The 23,619-nt window shown below is 38.1% G+C and overlaps 1 protein-coding gene and 1 pseudogene across 1 annotated transcript; both read right to left on the bottom strand.

Annotated features, from left to right (window-relative positions):
- Positions 1-1,191: 1,191 nt before the first annotated feature.
- Positions 1,192-2,531, bottom strand: LOC100663201 (olfactory receptor 5AN6-like; annotated as a pseudogene).
- A 13,773-nt stretch (positions 2,532-16,304) lies between these two features.
- Positions 16,305-17,276, bottom strand: LOC100663484 (olfactory receptor 5AN6-like). Its single transcript, XM_003422748.3, has one exon. The coding sequence runs from the start codon at positions 17,238-17,240 to the stop codon at positions 16,305-16,307; it is 936 nt and encodes a 311-aa protein (XP_003422796.1). The 5' UTR covers positions 17,241-17,276.
- Positions 17,277-23,619: the final 6,343 nt, after the last annotated feature.

The following is a 23,619-nucleotide window of genomic DNA, read 5'->3' as shown; positions in this document are numbered from 1 at the left end:
AACAAAAAAAGTAACACAAAGACATTGTTGGAGGTGCCAAAATGAGTGACTAGATCACCTCATGAGCAGAGTACCATCTTCTGACTTACTTTTCTTGTATTTCATTATGAAGGGAAGATGGAACAAGGGAGACTCTATAGCAACAAGAGAGAAGAGATTATCTGGGGCTGTCGGATTAACCAACTGGCTGAACAAAATCTTACATATGGCAGACCTGTTAAGCATTCCTATTAAAACAAGTTTCTGTGTGAAGTTAACAAATTTTTTATCTGCTGCGGTTTCTTTTGCTTAGTCTAAAGCAATAAACAAGAAATTTAAATCACAATACCCAGAAGTGAAAAAATCAAATATGAGGAATACCTGAGTATTTAGGAATTTTATTTTAAGACCCCTCAGCACCGATACTACTACTTGCCCTAACTAAAATGAGATGCTATGAGGAGATTTGCTGGCCTCCTCGGACCTTGTTCAGTAGTTGCATTTCTGATCCTTAAGGTAGTACCTTACTACATGTTGTTGCTGTTTATTGTTAGGTGCCATCTAATCACAGGAACCCTATGTGCAACAGAATGAAACACTGTGAGGTCCTGCACCATGCTCAGGATCACTGTTATGCTTGAGCCTATTGTTGCTGGCACTGTGTCAATCCCATCAGGTTGAGGGTCTTCCTCTTTTTTTTACTGACCCTCTAATTTACCAACAATGATGTCCTTCCCCAGGGACTGGTTCCTCCTGACGACATGTCCATAGTATTTGAGACATAGTCTTACCACCTTTGCTTCTAAGGGGCATTCTGGATGTATTACTTCCAAGACAGATTTGTTCCTTTTTTTGGCAGTTCATGGTACATTGTATATTTAATATTCTTTGCTGTAATTCAAAGGTTTCAATTCTGCGGTCTTCCTTATTCATAGGGATAGGATACTTGTGGTGAAATGTCACATTACCACATCTACCTACCAAAATACTCATTGATTGCTTGTCCTCTGATTTAGTAGGTCATAACTACTGCCTCGTGGAGTTATTGAACTTCCAGATACTTCCCATGCATTTGCCTGTCTAATGGCAGTCCTGGGTTTATATTTGAAGAGTGTAGCACTGTAACTTTGCACATAATTAGAAGAGTTGAGGATCAATGTTTTAGTTGCCATTCTTCCTACACTGTTTGTGTATCTGAAATAAATTCTGTAATCAGAAACTCCAGGGGAGGATTCTCTTCTTCCACCTTCTTAAAGCATGTTTTATTTCCTTATTCCTCAGGCTGTAGATCAATGGATTTAACATGGTATTATAACAGTATATAAGACTGATACCAACTTGTTTTGGTTCAAGGAATCACTAGAGTTAGGATACATGTTAACAGAGATACCTGAGCTGAAGAAAAGGGTCACTGCTGTCAGATGAGAAGCACAGGTGTTGAAAGCCTTCGACCTGCCTTCAGCTGAAGTGATCTTCATAATGGTGGCAACAATATAGGAATAGGATATCATGATAACTAGCACAGACGTCAGTGCAAAGATCACTGTGAGCACAGAGGTCATGACTTGAAGGAAACAAGTGTCAGAGCAGGATAGGATCAGCAGTTGAGACAGGTCACAGAAGAAATGGTTCATGATATTTGGCCCACAGAAATGCAGCTGAAGTAAAGCACACAATTGGGTAAATGAGCCAAAGAATCCAGTTATGCAAGATCCTGCTACCATTTGCAGACAAATCGTTGGGGACATGATGGCTGTGTAGAGCAGAGGGTTACAAATGGCAGCATATCAATCATAAGCCATGGCTGCCAGAAGACAGCTCTCAGTCAGACCCAGGCTAGACAAGAAGAAGTACTGCATGGGGCACCCCATAAAGGAGATGAATTTATGATTCTTAAAGAAGTCTGAGGGCATCCGGGGGGATATAGTGGAAACATAGCAGATGTCTAGAAAGGACAGTTTACTGAGGAAAAGGTACATGGGTGTGTGCAGATGGGAATCCATTCTGATGAGGGTGATAAGGCCCACATTCCAAGACACTGTCAGGAGGTAGATCCCTAGGAATATTGAAAACAAGACAATAGTGAGCTTTGGAAATTCACAGGATCCCAAGAGGATGAACCTGGTAATTGTACTATTTCTTCCCTCAGCCATTGCATTAATGATCCTGGGATACGTAGGGAGAGAAGAGAATAAATCTCTAGGTCAGTTGTTATTTCAATTTCTACTGAAATAAACCACCTTCTGTTCACACTGAGCACAGAACAGAGAGAAATATTGCAGTATGTTACAGGAAATAACCCTGATTAACTTTGCCCCATATTAGCCACAATAATCTCTGTGTGAATTTTCTCACATGTAAAAGAGGATAATTATACCTTTCATTATTAAACCATCAGACTCTTAGAAAGAAAGTGTAGCAACATTTGTAAAGCCTCTTTTTAAAAATGCTTTCAAATTTGAAGATATCATTAATAGGATTTAGCCTCTGTGTATATGTGAGTGCCTGCAAGTATGGGTTTAGATATCACGCAACTGTTTTCAGATTGTGGTTCTTCAACCTGTAAAATATATGATTCTGAATAAGTCATCTAATACCTCTGTGACAAAATTACTTAATCTAAATGATGAGGATAATAGAACATATCTCCTGAGGTTGTTGAGGTTAAATGAATTTATGTATATATAAAAAAATATATATATATACACCTACATAAAAACATATACATATGTACATATATACATATACATGCATACACATATATATACACACACACACATACGTGCATATGTGTATACTACCCACTGCCCTCGAGACTTTCAGTTAGCTGTTGATTGCTTTAACCACTGCACACCCAGGGCTTCTGATATGCGTACATATACAAACACACACACATATATATATATATCTCGTGCCTGCTGTGCATACAGTGTTATATGAAGTGGTGTCTTTTAGAAAGGGAAGTTAGAGAATATCTTTCTGGTATAATTTTGAAGCACTTCTGTTCATGGAAAACTTTTTAATGAATTCTCAGACCTTCTGTCACATATTAACTTGTTTTCCTACTAATGGCAAATTTCTGCCAATTTTCAAACATGGGTTTCTATAACATCTTTCACCCAAAGAGGACTATCTGTGAAGGAAGATAATCGCACCTCATCCCAATTTGTCGTACTATATAGCATAAACTGACCCCCACGTATGTTTGTAGTTCACTTTTATACCATCTATGTGGTCCAAAAATCTTGAACATTTGGGTTAATGCAGTCCTAATTGGTGTTTGTCCATAGATTATATATTGCAGATACACACACAAATCTTTTCAGGGAAAACACATCTTAATCTTAAGTTGCAAAGATTTTGAACAGATAAAATCCAAGAAAAATGAGCAGCTCATTGTAAAAATGAGCAGGCATCCTAAATCAGCAGCATAACATCACAGCAGGATTACACTATTATTCATCATACACAGAGTACAATATGAGTATGTTTAATATATTTGAAAAATTAAGAGCCTTAAATATGTGTACAAAAAGGAATTGTAAAGAGTCAATCAGCAACTCTAGAAATATAAAAAGTAATAGAAAAACATCACTTGATGGGTTTTATACCAGATTAGACAGAATTTGTGATCTTTAGGGTATACTTGAACAAATAATCTAGAATGTGGTTGGATTTTAAAAAAATGGAACAACTAAAGAAAAACTTAAGAGACATGGAAGATATTGAGAAAGTCCAACTCTTGACATACTAGGAAGAAAGCCTGGTGATCTACTACTAAAAATTACCCAATGAAAATTTTATGGATCCCAACAAAATATTCTGAGTTGCTTGCTTTGGAAATGATGTCTGGAGAGATTCAATGCTGGAGGAGGGCATTATGTTTAGTGAAGTGGAGGTCCAGCAAGGATCAAGGAGACCCTCAGTAAAACAGATTGACACAAAGGCTGCAACAATGGACTTGACATAGGTTCAAGGCACCCCAATGCCAATCAGGCTAAGTAAAAATAAACTCAGACACATCATAGTCAAAAGAAAAAATATTAAAGACAAAGAAAAGATACTAAAAGCATCCAGAAAGAAAAAAGATTATTTCCAAGGGAACAAAAATTAAAACTGATGGTAACTTCTTAACAAGAAGATTGGAAGCTAAAAGACAGTAGAATGATATCTTTGAAATGATAAGAGAAGATTAGCTGTCAACTTTATTCCATAAACTCTGAAAACATATTTTAAAAATGGGAGTAATAATCAGATAGGCAAAAAATGGGCTTTCTTTTTTTTTTAAATGTAACTGTATTTCCTCATCAAAAACACTTTAAAGACTGTATTTGAAGCAGAAATATCCCAGGTGGAAGTCCTGAGATGCAAAAAAGAATGAAGAGTAAATAAATCAATAAGTTTGTTTATAAATAAATATTGACTATATAAAGGAGAAATAATACGGTCTTGTGAGGAACAAGAAAACAAATAGAGTTTTTAAACATGACAAAATAACATATTTAATTGAGGAGGGCACTTGATTGTATAAGTGTTGCAAAAGCTCTGTGTCTTGCAGGAGGAGGGGAAATACATTAACTGAAGCTTTTGGTAGATTAAGTATATGGTTTAGTACCGCAGGATTAACTCCTGAAAGAGTACGAATAGATTTTATAAGTTTCAAAGAAATAGAAGGAACACAAAGGATGAGAAAAATATTCAGTCATTCCAAAAGAAGGTCAGAAAGGAGATGGGAAAAGCAATTATACAAAAGGTAGGAAAAACCAAACACATGAAATATATTGTAGAAATACCCTTAGTTATGTCAGTAATAACAATAAATACAACCAGACTAAATGTTCCAGTTAAAAGTCATAAATTAAGATAAAAAATAAAAATTCCACTATAAAGTGTTCTCAACACATAAAGCACAGAAAATTTGAAAGTAAAAGTATGAAAAAATATATGATAGGCAAATACTAACCAAACAAAACCTGGTATAAGGAAATGCCTATTAAATAAATAGACTTTAGAGCAAATCATTTCAAAGACCCGATGACTGACTTTCTTGTATTGTTTTTAAATAGTTATGAAAATTCTTAACTTGTATGCACAAGTAGTCTTAAAACACATAAAGCAAAAATTGACAACTTTAGAAAAGTAGGCTAAGCCATCAATCTCATGAGAGAATTCAACACACCTTATCAGCAATGGGTAGATCAAGCAAAAAATATAAAGTAAACATATACCATATTGGTATGATACAAAGTTTGGTCTACACCAAACATTGTTCTTGCAACTCCTGTAGAATATAAGGAGTTTTAAGCAAATACAAATCATTTGACAAAATTGATGATAAATTGTCTATCTAGAAAGAAACACCTGATAAATTTCCAAGAATGCTAACTTAGTCACTATAGTGTGACTAAGTTAGAAATCAATAACAAATTGGTAATTACAGAAACCACTTCATTGGTAATTAATGACACATTTTTAAACTATTCGGAAGCCAAAGAAGAAATTATTAGGGAAATTAGAAAATATTTCTAACTTAAATAAAACAAAAAATATTATTTATCAAATCTTGTAGATTTATGCATAGGTGATTTTAGAAATTTCAATATTCCCAATAATCTGAATATCTATGTAAAAAAATCCAAAAGACTGCACAGATAAATCATTAGAAGTAATGAGAGGTTAGCAAAATCAACATACACAACAGAATAAATGTTCCCCCCAATCAAAAACATCTAGAAATTTTAATAAAAAGATACAACTTCGACTTCTAGCCAACATGGCACCATAGACAGAAGCACCACAACTTCCCTCCTCAGGAAAGACCCAAAATACTAAGTAAAACAGAGACGAATATCATTCCTGGAACCTGAGTTGTCAAATGAAGAGATAAAGAACTCAGCCAAACACCGAATGGAATAAGAAACTGACAGAAGAGAGACAGCAAGGAGATTCGTGCAAAGATTCCTTATCAGCTCACACAGCACAGATCAGCCATCTTGGACTCCTGTCAGGGATTAGTGGACAGAGAGCATGAGAAAGCGGCTCCACGGAGGTCCCAGGAGGAGACAGAGCACCTGGTAACCAGCAATACACACTTTCCCACCCCTCACCTCTGCCTTCAGCTCTCCCTCTAAGCTTCCTGGCTGGCTGTGGTGGCTCGGCCGGCTGGGAGGTGCAGCATGTGTACCACTTGGATTTACCCCAAACACATCGTAAATAGGTGGTTAGCAAAATCAACATACACAAAAGAATCAATGTTCCCCCAAATCAATTTAATGTCTAAACTCCAGCAGAAACATCTAGAAATTTTAATAAAAAGATACAACTTCGTCTTCTAGCCAACATGACACCATAGACAGAAGCACCATGTGGTCCCTCCTCAGTAAAGACCCAAAAAACTAAGTAAAACAGAGACAAACATCATTTCTGGAACCTGAATTGTCAAATGGAGAGACAAAGAACTCAGCCAAACACCAAATGGAATAAGAAACTGACGGAGGAGAGACAGCAAGGAGAGATTTGCGGGAAGGTTGCTTATCAGCTAACAGGGCACAGACCAGCCACTTTGGACTCCTGTCAGGCATTTCCGGACATGGAACACTGGAAAGCAGCTTCACGGAGCTCCTAGCAGAGCACCCGGTACCCAGCAAAATGAGCTTTCCCACCCCTCGTTCTCTCCCCCTCAGCTCTATGTCTAAGCTTCCTGGCTGGCTGTGGTGGTACAGCTGGCCGGGAGGCGCAGCACTTGTGCTGCATGGATTCACCCGACCCAAATCACAAACCGGTGGACAGGGAGTACTGGAAAGCTTCTTCAGGAAGTTCTGAGTAGGAGACGGAGTACCTGGTAAGGAGCGATATACCTTTTCCAAACACCCACCTTTCATCCCCTCCCCCTTAAGCCTCCTCTGCTTCCTGCCAGCCACAGTCTCTTTGCCCTGAGGCAACTGCTGCCACCCTGGGCTGCCTGGATTCACCCTGCCAGCCGTGTCCCTGAGCTGGTATTGCTTCTTTCCATCTCTTTTGGTTTCTTCTGTGCCTCCCACCACTTCCCATCCTTTCTCTCAGACACCTGGCTCTGTGTGTCATCTTTGCTACTCCTTGAAATGTTGTGAAGCCTTGCCTCACTGAGGAAACAATCCCCGGGCCTAAGACACCACGCTGGTGGTGTCCCTAGGGTTTTAAAAAATTTTTTTTTGCTTGGTTTGTTTTGTTTTGCTCTTTTCCCTTCTGTTTTGTTTGTTTTTCTCTTTTAGCACTTGGAGGCCCCTTCTAGCCAGGCTGCACTGCATGGCTTAGAAGCCACTCAGCTAATCTACTCACCTGTGTAGGCAGGATACCTAGGGGCATTTCTTTCTTTCTTTTTTTTCTTCTCTCTTTTACCCTTTCTGTCTTTATTTCTCAGTTCTTGTCAGTCTATACTCACCTTCTTTTCATGTCTCCTGAATACCTGGTGCTGTATGATATGTATATCCGCTCTAGCCAGGCTATGCTGCATAGCCTTGGAGAGTTCCCCAGTCTTCGTGCCTGCTACAGCGGGACCCCTGGTGTGTTTTGTCTTTTTCCAATTTTTGTTCTAGTTATTTTATTTTTCTTTTCCCCTTTGTGTTTCTTTTTCTTTTTGGTTTTTTCAATTTTTGGGTTTCTCATCTCTCCACTTCAACGTCAAGTTCTCTTTGCAATTTTTTTCCTTTGTTTGTTTGTTTTGGCCCCTGTTTCTCTCTCCTCTTTCCCAAACTCATATTAGCTCCATACACCACAGACTCCCCTCTCTTTCCTAAATACCTGCACCACACGCTGAACATCACACCTCCAAGTGGCACAGGCACAGCATACAAGAATCTGCGTAGCACTGAATTCTGGCTTGCCCTGTCAGCCTTAGTATGTGCCACAAGCAATCCAGCCCAGCCCCTCCCATTCAGCTGGACCTGCCCTGCTGCACCATAGCTGAATGACTGGCTCTGCCCACTGGACAAGGAGGTGAAAAGTGTCACGACAACAGATGAGCAAACAACAAAGAATGCACAACCTGCTTGTTCAGACATAACCAAATAAAATGAAAAACCAGGAGAAAACAAACTAATCTACAATCAAGAAATGAAGGGAAAACTATTGAACGTTCCAAAGAGAGCAGACAATATCAAAATGCATAAAGAAAAAAGGACAGGATGTTTCCAGTAGGCATCCCAAATAAAACACCAGATGACTCTCCAGTAGAAGAAAAGGCACTAGAGCCACCTAACATGGAAGTCAAATCTCTAACATTCAGAGCTATCCAAGAGCTGAAGCAAAAAGCAGACAAAAATGAGGAAGAAATAGACAAATTTGTAGAAAAGGCAGACAAATTCATGGAAAATACTGGCAAAAAAACGGAAGATTTCAGGAAATTAATACAGGATCAAAATGCCAAAATGAATTCACAACCAGAAATCATTCAAAATCAACAATGAGAAATCCAAAACATAGACAATGAGATTTCAGAAATGGACAACGTCATAGAAGGGCTGTGGTGAAGATTTGAAGTAATGAAAGACAGGATCAGTGAACTGAAGACAAGCACTTGGCTACAATATTGTTAGAGGAAAAATGAGGAACCACTGAGAATTATGTGGGATACAATCAAATGCAAAAATCATTGAGTGATCAGATTTCCAGAATGGGGAGAGAAAATAGAAAACACAGAGAGGACCACTGAAGAATAACTGACAGAAAACTTCCCTAATATCATGAATAATGAAAAGCTGACCATCCAAGAAGCCCAATGAACCTCATACAAGATAGACCCCAAAAGAAAAACACCAAAGGCATATCATAATCACACTTGCTAAAACAAAAGACAAAGACAATCTGCAAGCAGATCAAGAAAAACAAAAAGTCACATACAGAGGAGAAACAATAAGAGTAAGCTCTGATTATTTGGCAGAGATTTTTTTTTTTTTTTTAACGCAGGCAGGAAGGCAGTGGGATGATATACATAAAACCTTGAAAGAAAAATATTGCCAACCAAGATAATAGATGCTGCAAAACTGTCATTCAAATATGAGGGTGAAATTAGGACATTTCCAGATACAAAGAAATTGAGGGAATATGTAAAGACCAAACCAAATCTACAAGAATTATTAAAGGGAGTCTGAGAACAAATAACATCAGACCACAACCTGAATCTAGGACGTAAGATTGTACCAGCAGATACCAACATAGGAAATGAACTCTCAAGGACTATCCAAAACAGAAAGAATTGCAAGAGGGAAGCAGAGAGGTTAATCTGTAAATGACAACAATGTCAGAACAATATTTCTTATAAGTTTCCAGGTGGTTCTGCTTGTCCAGAGAACACATTTTAAGAACCACAGCTCTAAATAATGAATGAGCGAAGTGAGATTTTTTTTTCTTGGAGAATACATTGTTTTGAAAGCCAATAGAAGGATTGAGTATAGCTATACGCATTCCTAAGCAAAACCATAGTCATCACATATGTTTTTCTTGATGCCTCTAATGGTTTCACACATTCTAGGGGAAAGGGCACACATTTGTTGAAGGAATCCACATCCTTTGTCAGAAACTAAGAATATGGTAAATACTTCTAAATCAGAACTTAATCATTTATTTCTGTTGCTGTTGGCTGCAGTCGAGTCGGCCACCAACTCATGGAAGCCCCAAGTGTTGCGTCATAGGGTTTTCCTTAATGCAAACCTTATGGAAGCAGTTCAGCAGGTATTTTTTCCACGGTGCCGCTGGGTGGGCTTGAATTGCCAATCTATGGGTTAACAACCAATCACAAAATGCTTGTGCCACCCAGGCTCTTTCATTATTCCTAGTTTTGCATAAACCTTCAAGATGTATAGTACCAGGTTTTCTTTAATTCTGGGAAATAATCACACTCAGGGGATTAAATGAAAATTTTAAGAAGTTGTTTCATTGTTTGAAACATCACTGTCTCATTTTGGAGAGACATTACATATTTCTTTTATGTAAGATAGCCTTCTATCTTAGAATGAGAAGTAGAATTTGAGTTTCTGAGTGCTAGCATAGCTTAAGGTAACGTTGGAAAAATATCCAAACTGTTTTTGTCAGCATCACTATTTGACCTGATGGCTTCTGCTGAAGCAGCCCCAGAGCCCATGAGATCCAGAAACCCTGAGGCAATAGCATTTCTCCTGGGACGTGAGCATGCTTTCAGTAAAACTGGTTTACTTTGGGCCTTTCAGAAACACACTGTGTCACTGCAGTTTGAAATGTTCATAGAGCTATTGCCCAGTGTAATCTTAAATCAGCAAAGGAGATCATGTTCTAACCTTGTTATTTTTTTCTTTATTACTCTTTGCAACTAATAAAGAAGGGAAGGAGGAAAGCAAGGAAGGAAGGAAAGAATGGAGAAGGAACTCTGTGACCTTGGTCAGATTACTTAATCTCACTAGGCCTCAGTTCCTTGATCAGTATGGAGGGAGAGAAGAAAGGAGAGAGGAATGGTAGGAAGGAAGTGGTGAAGCAGGCAGCCTGGAAGCAGTTATTAACCACCCTATAATAGTCGTTTTTCAATTTTTTTTTCTACTCTTGCTACATTTGTGTTACAACTTTTACAGCACTGCACCATGATTGGTAGAATCCTCAGGTTTCTTCTCTTCTCCTGGCAGGAGGCTGAGGTGCAGACTCACAGACTCAGAATTTAGCAGCTATTGGGATGACCGCCCTGGAGTGGCAGTGGTGAGCCATCACCTTTTTTTAGGGTTGTACCTAGTATTTTTTAGACCCGTGCACTAAAATCCATTCACTAAAATTATGCAGCCTGTGCAGGCATCAGAAGACTTAAGATTCTCCCAGCACTGTTCATGCTTATATATGGCACTCCCTATAAAAGTAGCAAATCTGCCCTGGTTCAGGGAGTTGGAACTCTTAGGTCACGAGACCCTGCCAGTCTCCCAGTTGGCAAACTGTGAATCAACCTTTGTGTTCTTCCAACGCTGTGTCTGGCTGACTTTGATTTGCTAGTCTGTTTGACAGGAACCTATTAGTTGAGAGCTTTAGTGAGAGAAAACACAAAAGGAACAAAAAAGAGGAAGAAAGGAAAGAAGGAAAAAAAAAATCCATGTTTTAAAACTTCAAGGAACCATTTGACCCATTTGTAAAAGTAATACAATGTGGACGATTTAGCTCCTTGGATCCTGAATTCATTTAAATTGAGCAGTTTCGTGGGTGTATGGCTGAGGGATTGTTCATTTGTATGTTACATCATTTTAATTCCTATCTCAAGACTCCAGACTCACTGCTATCCAGTCAATTCTGAGTCACAGCAACCTTATACGACAGAACAGAGCTGCCCCTATAGACTTTCTAAGGCTGTAAGACTTTACAGAAGCAGACTGCCACATCTCTCTCCCAAAGTCCTAAATAGACCTTTCAGATGAATTTAATCAGAAACGAAGGGCTCCAAAATGGGAAATAAATTTTGATCCTTATTGGAACTCAGGCATTAGGACAGGATGGGTCCTAATTTTATCATAAAAAGAGTTTGCATGCTGACATCTTTGAACAATTAAACAGACAGATGAACTATAACTGGCTCAGTATGGTCAATTTCTACTCTTCTGTTTATCTCTCTCTTCATCAATGATAATGAGACATATCGAGCACTTACTGTCCTAGTCTTTCTTCAGATCCATATATTAACCTGTTAAATCCTCACGACAACCTCATTTTAATAAGAGGCACAGGAAGTTAGGACACTTGTCCATGGCCCCAACCTTACGTAAGTGGCAGGGCTGGGAGACCTCTGTGGTGGACTGATCCCAGGATCAGGCATTTAACAATGACACTGTCCTGCACATTTATTTACAACATTTGTGTCTATTTCAGCTTTATCTTCTTAGCCATTAGCAATATACCATTTAGTGCAATTAATGAATAAGTTGTTAAAAGTTTGAAGATAGTTTTAAAGTTATATAAAAAAACAGTAAACTAAAAAAAATTAAAAATTTCCATGAAGTCAATTGTGACTTATGGTGACCCCTTGTGCTGCAGAGTATGACTGTACTTCATAGGGTTTTCTTTCAGAGGCAGATCCCCAGCCATTTCTTCGAAAAAAATCTTTGAGTGGATTTGAACCCCCAACCTTTCAGTGAGTAGCCAAGCAGACCTTATGGTTTGTGCCACCCTGGCTTTCCAAAATACAAGTTGGTGTGGTAAAAGATTACTCCTTACCTCATCTGTTACAATGATTAACATCCCCTGGGTCTGCAAAGGATAGTTTTAAGTATTTCAAAAACCTATTAAATTGTATATTTATGCAAAATACCCATTGCCTTCCAGTCCATTTCAATTCATAGTGACCCTGTAGAACACAATAGAACTGCCTCACAGGGTTTCCAAGGCAGTAATCTTTAGGGAAGCCAAGTGCTACATCTTTCTCCTGCAGAGTAGCTGGTGGGTTCAAACTTCAGACATTTCTGTTAGCAGCTAGATCTTTAACCACTACTCCACCAGGGCTTCTTTGTATGCAAAAGAGAACCATCAAATTGCTTTGCAGTAAAATTATATCAACTCCCCCTGGCTACTGTATTTCAGGCTAAACACAGTTTTCATTATCTCTGATGAATAAGAATGTAAAAATAAATTATGAGACACAGAGTAGTATTTGGTTCCACCATTTACTAGCTTTGTGATTTTAGGCAAATTACTTAACTTGTATATCTCTGTTTTTTCATCAGTGAAATGGGACTGATCCTCACATCATAGGGTTTTTGTGACCTATTTAATGATGACAAGCAAAGAATGTAATAGAGCGTCACACAGGAAGCACTCAAAAATAGAAGATGTTATATAAATAATGAGTAATGATTATTAAACCCTGAAGGTAGTTTGCCAACTAAAAATCTTTAACAGTGAAAATATGGGATTATCTGCAGGTGAGAAATTTGCACCTCATGGTCCAAGTGAAAGGTACTGAAAACCTCCATGCCCTCTATTCCTCTGGTTAATCCTTGAACTTCCATGTCAGATGCTTTTCTTTCAGCTTAAATGCCTTGGTTTTTCCCAAATTCAAACAATCCCACTTATGCCCTGAAGGGGAGGAATGGGCATTGTTAGGTAAAAAATGAGGTGCTGAGCCTGAATGCATGAAGTGTCTGGGTTCAATGCATATGATAGCAGAAATGCAGAGAAAAGAAAAAAAAGAGGGGGAAAGAGTTTCAGGCATGGACGCCAAGTAGCCCCCATTCTGATTTTACCCACCCAAATATTCTTGTGAGTATCAGGCTCCTGATTGGTGTTCCTTGGTGAAGTCTGGGAGGTGCTGCCTTCTCCTGGACCTGGATGGTAACTGTGCTCTTGATCCCCAGACGTGCATAGAGTTCTTTTAGAAATTAGACGATATGGACATCGTCACAGGAGCATTCAGGATGCAGACGTTCACTTCCCCTAGGCTTTTTGCTTTTTGGCCATGGTTCCTACTGGCCATTGCTGCAAGAGAGGTGCCTCCAGCTAAAGATTCTTTTAAGTGTTTCCTCAGGGTCCAGTGAGGAGAGAGCTGACACACTAAAGAGAAGGTGCCATTTTCAGGTAATTATTCTCTAAAGTGACAGATGGAGGAAACAAATGGAGAAGTGTTCCCAAGTGATTCCATTTCTCCACTCTATCGTGTGTGCCCTTCATGATGTAATTGATTCAAGTAACAATATTCCTTTCTAAAATTTAGAATCCTATGATCTGGGAGGGACACTGCACAACCCAGAACATGAACCAATTGCCATCGACTCTACTGTGACTCATAGGGACCCCAAGTGTGTCAGAGTGAAACTGTGCTCCATAGGGTTTTCAATAGGTAATTTTTTGGAGGTTGATCACCAGGCTTTTCTTCTGAGGCATCTCTGGTTAGACTTGAAATTCCAAACTTTAGGTTAGTAGCTGAGCGTGTTAACCATTTGCACCATCCGGGAACTCCCTGGACATGGGGCGGGGGGACTTTATTAATAATGTCAGAAGAACAAGCATAAACTATTTTGTATGGTCACCCAGCTCTTAAAAGCTTTTACAAAACTGTCACTCATTGGGGCTTTAGTGATTACGTGCTCAGACTGTAAATGGTCCTGCCTGGGATTACAGTCTGTTACTTAGGCGCTCTGTGACCTTGGTCACATAATTTAACCTCACTATGCCTCATTTTTTTTTTTTTATGCCTCAGTTCCTTGATCAGTAATATGAGGGTGATCCTAGAATAACTGCCTGATAAGTTTGGGGTAATTTTAAATAAGAGGATACCTGTCAAGAGCCTTGTAAACATGGTAGAACTCAATAAATCTTAGCAATTTTATCACTAATATTATTGTTTTAATTTCTTTATTTTTTTCTGCCCATGTTTTTACAAAACAATTTTAGTGGCTGAATAATACACTATTGAAAGTTTTATTTAGCTAATGGTTTCCTTACTATGGGATATTTACCTTGTATTGATTTTATTTTTAATAATACACATGGAACCCAGATATTCATGATCGCCCCAAGCAATAACTATGTATATACTACATATGTTAACTCTAACATAACTATAACCTGATATTTTATTTGCTACTTGTCCATAATTTTTAACTTGATTGTTAAAAATAATTCAGACACAGAAAACAGCATCAAATAAACATATAGCTTAAAGAGTTATTATGAGAACACCCTTGTAGCCAGCACCCAGGTGAGAAGACAACACTTTTCAATCCACTCCAGAAGCCCTCCACCTGCCCCACCAATCACAGCCCCTCCTTCTCACCTAAGGGAACCTGATCTCATGATAACCAGTTCCTCAATTTTTAAAATAATTTTATCACTCAGGTTTTCATCCCTGAACACTAAATTAAATTTTCACTGTATTTCATGTTTTCCCTTATCTCTCTTTTTCTCTTTATTCCTTAGAAACTCATGTTTGTTCTGTGGAGAATCTCAAAGCCTGGGGTTTGCTGATTGCCACCCCATAGTGTACTTTAATATGTTTTCCTCTGTATTTCCTGTAAATGGGGAGTTCCGTATTGTTGTAGTGAAGCACCAGACTTACAGTCTGCTAAAAATAAAACTAAGAGTCTTTATTGAAGGATAAAACATTTGGCAAATAGGCGAGTCACAGACAAGCCCCAAGCAGGATGCCAGAGTGTCCTTCATCTGGTGACACAAACAAAGAAAGCATGATGTGGTAGTCTGCTTCCCTAAAGATTTACAGCCTTGGAAACCCTGTGGGGCAGTTCTACTCTGTCCTATAGGGTCACTATGAGTCAAAATCGACACGACAGCAGCAGGTTATGGTGTTAGATAAATTCAAGTTAAATTTATCTATCCTTTATGGTCTGCCCTTTTTATGTCTTATTTAACGTATTCCCTCTCTACCCTGACGTGAGAGTTGTTCCAAATGCTTCGTTGTGCCAAACATGAATTGTTATCCTTCCAGCTTGTAGTAAGATTCTTTTACACCCATGGCTTAGCTCTAAAGACAAAAATGCTAAAGGTTCAATTTTTTTGAAACAATAGCTCACCACTATCTGTACAAATTTCCATAGTAGCTAACATAGACTAGGATATGCTGTCTTGACCACCAATTCAAAATAAAGTTTTATTTCTTGATGACACTACATATATCCACGTTGGGTCAGTTGAGGGTATCCTTATCCTGTGTTATCCAGTAATGGGAGCACTGGGAGAAGGCTATGCAGGAAGGGGCATATATAAAGCCTCTGCCTGGAAGTGACATAGGTCATGCCCAAACAGGCATTTGCCAGAAAAACTCCCACATTCCACCATAAATTCAAAGGGATGAAGAAGCATAATCCTTCTCTAGGGTGGGGAGGGGAAGCAGACACTGATACACAGACACACAGCCTACTACAGGCTAAAAAGGTTCATTTTTGTATGTTTTTGTCCTGGATCTTAAAAGGCACCCCATAATCAATAATGTCAAGAGACTAAAATAAAGATGAGAAGATAAGGGTGCAGGGAAACTAGAGTATAGGACATGGAACAATGAAAACACAAAGAGAAAGTTGACACATTGTGAAAAATGTCACTGAATAATTTGTGCAGAAATTGTCAAAAGTGACTGGAATTTGCTGCCTAAACTTTCACCCAAAACACAAAAATTATTATTTAAAAAAATAAGGATGAAAAGAAACATTCTGCCTTAAGATTCCCATTAACAAACACCAATAATTACTATTGATAAATACATGAAAGTCTAGCCAGACTCAAGTAGTATTTCCCACCAATCTCGAAGTGATACTAAACTATATATATTCAAAACCTATATCCAAATTTTGTATCACTTATCCTGGAATAATATAGGCAAACCTTGTAAAACAATAATGTCAGGAGAAAATTCTCTTCTTCCATCTATCTAGGGCATCTTTGATTTCCTTGTTTCTGAGACTGTAGATCAATGGATTTAACATGGGAATGACCACAGTGTATAAAATAGAAGCAAGCTTGCTTTGGCTAAGAGAACCATCAGAGCTGGGCCATGAATAGACAAAGGTGCTTGAGCCATAGAAGAGAGTCACTGCTGTCAGGTGAGAAGCACAGGTGTTGAAAGCCTTGGACCTGCTTTCAGCTGAAGTGATCTTCAAAATGGTGACAACAAGATAACCATATGAAATCATGATAACCAGCACAGAAGTCAGTGCAAAGATCACTGTGAGCACAGAGACCATAACTTGTAAGAAATAGGTATCAGAGCAAGACAGGATCATCAGTTGAGGCAGGTCACAGAAGAAATGGTTAATGACATTGGGTCCACAGAAATGAAGCTGAAGTAAGGCACACAGTTGGATAAATGAGCCAGAGAATCCAGTTATGCAAGATCCCACGACCACCTGCAGACAGAAGGTAGGGGACATGATGGCTGTGTAAAGTAGAGGCCTGCAAATGGCAGCATATCGATCATAAGCCATGGCTGTCAGAAGACAGCACTCAGTCAGACCAAAGCTAGAGAAGAAGAAGTACTGCATGGCGCACCCCATGAAGGAGATGGATTTCTGCTCCTGGAAGAAGTCTGAGAGCATCTTGGGGGCTGTGGAGGAAGCATAGCATATATCGACGAAGGCTAGTTTGTTGAGGAAGAAATACATGGGTGTGTGCAGATGGGAGTCCATCTTGATGAGGGTGATAAGACCCAAGTTCCAGGCCATTGTCAAGAGGTATATTCCAAGGAATACTACAAAGAGGGCAATCTTGAATTTAGGAAAATCTGAGAATCCCAAGAGGATAAACTTGGAGACTGCTGTATTGTTCCTTCCTCCAGCCATTGTCTTGAACTTTCTTCACTCTGCAGAGATGTCCTCACATTAATGATTAACTATTTTAACATTCAGAATCAACTCGACGGCAATGGATTTGGTTTTTATTTTAATATTATGAAACTTTGTTGACCCTTATTCAAGAGAACTTTTTGAACAACATAAAAATTATAAAAAATATTTTAACTAACTTTAGAAATCACATCTCCCAATTACTCTTAATAGTTTGGAATGTATTTTATTTTTATTTTCTATAAACATACACAGAAGCCCTGGTGGTGTAGTGGTTAAGTACTACAGCTGCTAAACAAAGGGTTGACAGTTCGAATCGTCCAGGTGCTCCTTGGAAATCCTATGGGGCAGTTCTACTATGTGCTACAGGGTCGCTATGAGTTGGAATCAACTCGACGGCACTGGGTTTGGTTTTGGTTTTATAAACATAGACACACATTGCTAAATCACTGTCTAAAAGTTTGTACCAATTTACACTAGTATCAAGATTTCATGGCAATAATCCAGTCACCCTTTTATCAATGCCGTACAGAATTATTTATTTTTAATCTTTGACAATCTTACAGATAAAAAACATTATTCCATTATTTTTAATTTGCACTTATATTAGTGGTTTGTTCATCTGTATCTTTTGCTCATTTGTCTAGAAAATCGTTCATTATCGATTCATAGGAGTTTTTTATATATCAAAGATGTTAACTCTTTGTCCTTCATACATTTTGCTAACACATTTCCAAATTTCCCGTTAATTATCGATAATGTTAATGCAGTATATTTCTGAATGTACTTTTTGGTTTTTGTTGTTAGGTGCCATCAAGTCAGTTCTGACTTATAGCAACACTATGCACAACAGAACAAAACGCTGCCATGTCCTGTGCCATCCTCACAATCATTGCTATGCTTGAGTTGATTGTTGTGGCCACTGTGTCAATCTATATTGTTGAGGGCCCACCTCTTTTTCACTGACCCTCTACTTTACCAGGCAAGATTTCCTTAGGTTCTTTTAGGTAGTCAATTTTCTGTGATTTTTATGGTTCTGAGAATGATTTTCACACAAGGCAACTTTTTCTTACATACTTTTAAAGTTTTTTTTTACTTTTATAGTTACATTTAAAATGTCCCAGAAATTTCAGGGCATAACGTGAAGTATAAATCTGAGATATTTTTTGGCTTTGTTTTCCCAAACTGATATCCACTTGTCTCAACACAACTAACTGAATGGTTTCTTCACTGATAAAATCATTGTTATGATGTAAATGTAATTATTTATTGATTCCCTATTCTGTTCTATTTTTTGAAATCATCAGTCCATATGGCATATGTTCAGTCCTGTACCACATTTTAATAACTATTTACCATCCTATTTTATGAATAAATTATAGAACATTCTGGTAACTGGTAAGAATAATCTCCCCTCAGTTTTACACTCTGAGATCTTCTCATATTTATGCCTCCAGAAAATCTTTATAGTGAAATCATCAAGGTCAATGAAATAGAGTTTTATTGCATTTCATTTTTACATTCGCTTGGGAAGAAACAATAGATAAAAATTTTTTCTTTGGTGAAGTTGTTAAGTAAGGTTATAGAAGAGGTGATATTAAAATTTTTATAAACATAATATTCAAAAAAAGTTTTATGATGTTAAGAAACTAACCAAACTTGATTGAAACAGCTGGGTCTGATGGCATAGATTCTAGGTTCCCAGCTCTGTCCTTACATTGCTGTGACTTCTTTGCACTTTCGGTTTCCTCATCTGTAAAACAAGGTCATTAACTGTTTTCCTTATGTCACAGGGATCATTATTTTATGTTTAAGGGAGCAGTGATAATGGTAGACATGCACACTGAAGTAAGACTGATTCAACATTATAAGACATTATTAATGTGATTTCAATACCCAAGGAAGGGGATTATTTAACTACGGAGAAAGAGAAAATTGCACTGACTCAATACCATCTATCAATGTCCCTGACAAGACCACAACAAGACCCAGAGAATGTTCCCACACTAAGATCTGAATCATGTTACATGTGCTTAGAACACATTCATTAGAGAGAGAGAGAAATGCCTGAATTTGTGATCAATTTTTATTTCAGAAAATTGCACAAAAGATTCTTTTGCAAATACTAGTTTTGTCATGTGTCTTCTTGGATATGTGTGCCTTGAAATCATCAGATCTTAAGATTATTTTGAGATTTGTAGAAATGCATGCAAACTGTTGAATTAATGTATGTTTTATTGTGTATATTCTGAACATCAATAAGAAAAAATTAAATATAATTATGTATAAAAAAGACTTGATTTCAGTGAAATTGATTTGGTTTTGGCCCTTTAGTATCATTGGGTGGTTTATTATTAATATTCAAAAGAAAGAAAAAAGTTAAATTCACAAAATATACTTTTCCTGATTCACTGATAAACAAGAGACGTGAAATGGAAATGTTTAGATAATGATTGATGATGATGATTTAATGATAATAAACTCGTGGGGTCACCCTGAGTCAGAATGAACTCAATGGCAAATGGGTTTGGCTTTGGACTGGGAGGGACAGGTGACATAACTGAAAAAGGAAACAGAGAGCATATTTTATGCTGATGCCTGATGTTATTCTTACTTCAAGTTTCCTTTTGTTGTTTGTTTTCACTTTCCATTGTCCATCCAAAACCGAAGACGTACCAACTATCACTGGCTTTGATTAAAAATAAGAGTCCCAGTGCTGTGGGATAAACACTGCTTCCTCACTTTCCTTCAAGCATGTGAAATGGGTCAACTGGTCAAGCAACACTAGTGCGGTCTGATCGTCTGTGACGTCAACAGGAAGGCATCAAGAGCAGGAAGCTGACTGCACCTCTAGGAGGAAACCCAATGTTTTTTGAGAATTTTTTACTACAGGCACTCACTGCAGTTACAATGTTTTTAGAACCTCAAATGAAAACACAATTTATAAAAAAATACATTTAGAAGTTTGGAAATAAAGGCAGGTGAGCAATTGCCCAAAATGGAAAGGACCATTTCTAAACTTTTGGAGAATAGATGGTAGTAATGCTCTGTAATGGATTATTCACATGATTACAACCCAAGGGAACAGTACAAGGTACCAAGAGCAGTTTAACGCTCATTTTGGAAAGAAATAATCGTTCTCATTTTCTTGCTTTCTAACTTAATATAGTAAAATGTTACATTTCCTGAATCATGCTTTATATCCTATTGGCTAGATGTGTTCCACTTATTTCTCTCTCATAAGAAAGCTCAAATTAATTCACTGTTTAGGAGCTACAGAATTACCTACGACAGTGCTCTCTGCTGTTCAGCACATGTGTGTTGTTTGTTGACTATCAGACATCTGCAAGGCACCAGTGAAGTAAAACCATCACTTGGGAAGCAGTAGAAGAAAGATGAAAAGTAGATTTAAAAAAATCCTCATTGTTCTTTGTATATCTTTAGAAAGGAGGGCAAAGAAAATATGCAATTTGATATGAAGGGGGAATTACACATACATAAAGGGAAGCATAGTTTTTTGTCTACTATGGAAAGTCTTTGCTATGAGTCAGGAGCTCCCTTGTGGATGCTCTCACTCACTTCACCTGTCTCCTCTTCTAGTACAGTAAGAATCTCACTGCTCTCCTATTTTTATGAGTTTCCCCATAGATTTTAAGCTGTGCTTTCAGGCAAAAATAAATATTTTTGAATATTTATTTAACACCTAATGTATCAGTTATCTATCACTGCATAACAAACCATCTCGAAATTAGTGACTTAAAACACCAACTGCTTATCATTTCTCACAATTTTTGTTGGTTAACTGGACGGTTGCTATGTTGGTCTCACCTGAGATCACTTATGTGACTGCAGCTTGCTGGTAGATGACTTGAGGCTGGAAGGTCCAAGGTAACTTCACTCATATGCATTGGTCCCTAACTGCGATGGCTGGCATTTTCTACCTACATGGCCTTTCATCCAGGATTCCTCTAAGGATGGTGATCTCAGAGTTCCAAGAGAGCAAGCCCCAATGGAAAATGCTTATCAGGTCTCTACTGTATCACGTTTGTTGATGTTTTATTGGCCAAAGCAAGTCACAAGGCCAAGCAAAGAATCAATGTTGGGCATGAAAAATCTTATGTGTTCATGCACAGACATATCAACTCCCATTTCTACTATCATTATGAGCTAGGAAACCTTGGGAATCCACCCAGAATTCAATGCTGCCAATCGAAAATTCTGTAGTACTTTTGATGAAAACACTTTAAAACAATGAAGGCACATTTCTAAAAACTTGAGACAATTGGTCAATTCATGAAAAACAAATAGTGGTTACATGCTACAGCTGCCAACCAAAGGGTCGGCAGTTTGAATCCCCCAGGCGCTCTTTGGAAACTCTATGGGGCAGTTCTACTCTGTCCTATAGGGTCGCTATGAGTTGGAATCGTCTCGATGGCACTGGGTTTATCAGTGTAGGCTACTTTTTTAATTGACTAAGCCATTTTACTTTTCAACCAGATGTTGCAGTGTGTTTTAGAAAGCCATGGTAAAAGGTATTATATGTTATTATGTTAGCATTGTTTAAAATTGAGATCATGGATTCTTGTTATTATGGGTAATCATAATTAAAATAATTTTAAAAAATACTTCTCTCTTAAAGATTTTTTCTTAGAGTAGAAATAAATGCTGTTGAAACAGTCACTTCATCTGATTCCTCTTCATGCTCTAAACAATTAGCAGTTAGAGGTGATATAAATGGTTTTTGAATAAGAAAGTTGATCTTGCTAAGCAGATGTCTGAAGAAATGGTGATTGACCACAAAGTGACCAGTTCCCTAAGAGCGCTAAGTGCATGGAGGGAAGTGGCTAATTGTCAAATCAGAAACTTGAAAGAGTTTTTCCAACTACAACAGCAAGGATGACTTCTGAAGGAGTAAGAACTAAAAGGACAGTAAAAGATTTAGAATGCCACTTCTTACCTCAATCATTTCCGAACATGCCTGAAATGCGTAGGTGGCACACATGGTTTGCTCTTGGTTGCTAAACTAAAAGTTGCTGTTTGTAAACCTCCACTGAAGAAAGTCCTGGTCATCTGCTTCCGTAAGGATTACAGCTGAGAAAACCCAGTGAAGCTGTTGTCCTCTGTCCCACATCACATCGCCGTGAGTCGGAATCAACTTGATGGCAACCACCACCACCAACGACAATTGAATGGTAGGAATGCAGAGCTCTTCTCAATATTCCTTGTACTAAATGAGATTATCTTTTGATTCAGGATAATTAAAATGTAAGTTTCTTTGCTTGCTAGAATTATAATTTAGTGTGTTAACTTTTACTAATTTGAATGGTTTCTGTTTATTGACCACTTACTTTTTGTGCCAGGCACAGTTCTCAACAATTCACATACATCTTCTCATCTATTCTCTATGGGCATCATTTTCCTCAGTTTACAGATGGGGAAACTGAGGCACCAGCAAGCTAAATAACTCATCAAAGTCAAGCAGTTAATGAATGGCAGTGCCGAGATTTTGGTCCAAGACCAGTAAACGATAAAAGTCTTGCTATTGAACACTACGCTAAGCAAACAGAAACTCTAAACTACTCCTTTAGTTATATAAGTAAAGAAATTATTACATAATAAATGCAGCTGTTAGGAAATACAATCTTTTAGAACATGAGGAGGTCGTGGGGAGAAAAGGTACGAGGAAGCACAGCAAACTTCCTTTCATACCATGGCAAAATCCTAAATTCAAGGTATTATTCATCTAGCTGCATACTTTTATTTCTGTTATACCTCTCTATCGAGAGAAAACATTTAACTTCCCAGTAGAAAAGACCTGAGATCTGAGCATATCTGTGGCACAAAGAGAGAAGACAGCTGGTAAATACAAAGACATAGCTCTGTGGAGGAGGGAGGGTCCCAAAATGGCAGGCAGGTTCATGGAACGCCAATGTTACTGTGCCACCACATGCTACTGATGACCCCAGGGCCACCCAGATTTTGTGAGGAAGGTGGGCTACTGTCAATTGTCTAGTCCATTGGACTCTGGGAAATCCAGTATCATCCATGTCTCCCTCCAGGTCCTGACTCTTGAGGTACCCAAGATCCCTGGGAAATTCATTGATTACTTACTTGCAATGATCTTCTAAAGGGAATCTGCCTATGGGAATCTGCCTCCTCCAGACTGCTTTGACCATGTAATCTGGCAATCCATGATAAGGGAGGTGCTTCCACCTGAGGTTCACTTAAATCCCTCCTTAGGCTCAAAGTGGAGAGAGGAAAGCTAATTAACCTGTCCAGGTAATTGTTCTCTAGGGTGAGGGCAGTAGAAATGTGGGAGTTTTCCCTTGCTAATTCTATTTTCACTTACAGCTCCTTCAAGTTCAGAATACATTTT

This window comes from Loxodonta africana, chromosome 7 (assembly GCF_030014295.1).
Source record: "Loxodonta africana isolate mLoxAfr1 chromosome 7, mLoxAfr1.hap2, whole genome shotgun sequence".
Lineage (NCBI taxonomy): Eukaryota > Metazoa > Chordata > Mammalia > Proboscidea > Elephantidae > Loxodonta > Loxodonta africana.
Note: the sequence above shows the minus strand (reverse complement) of the source record. Positions and strands in the feature narration are given on the sequence as shown.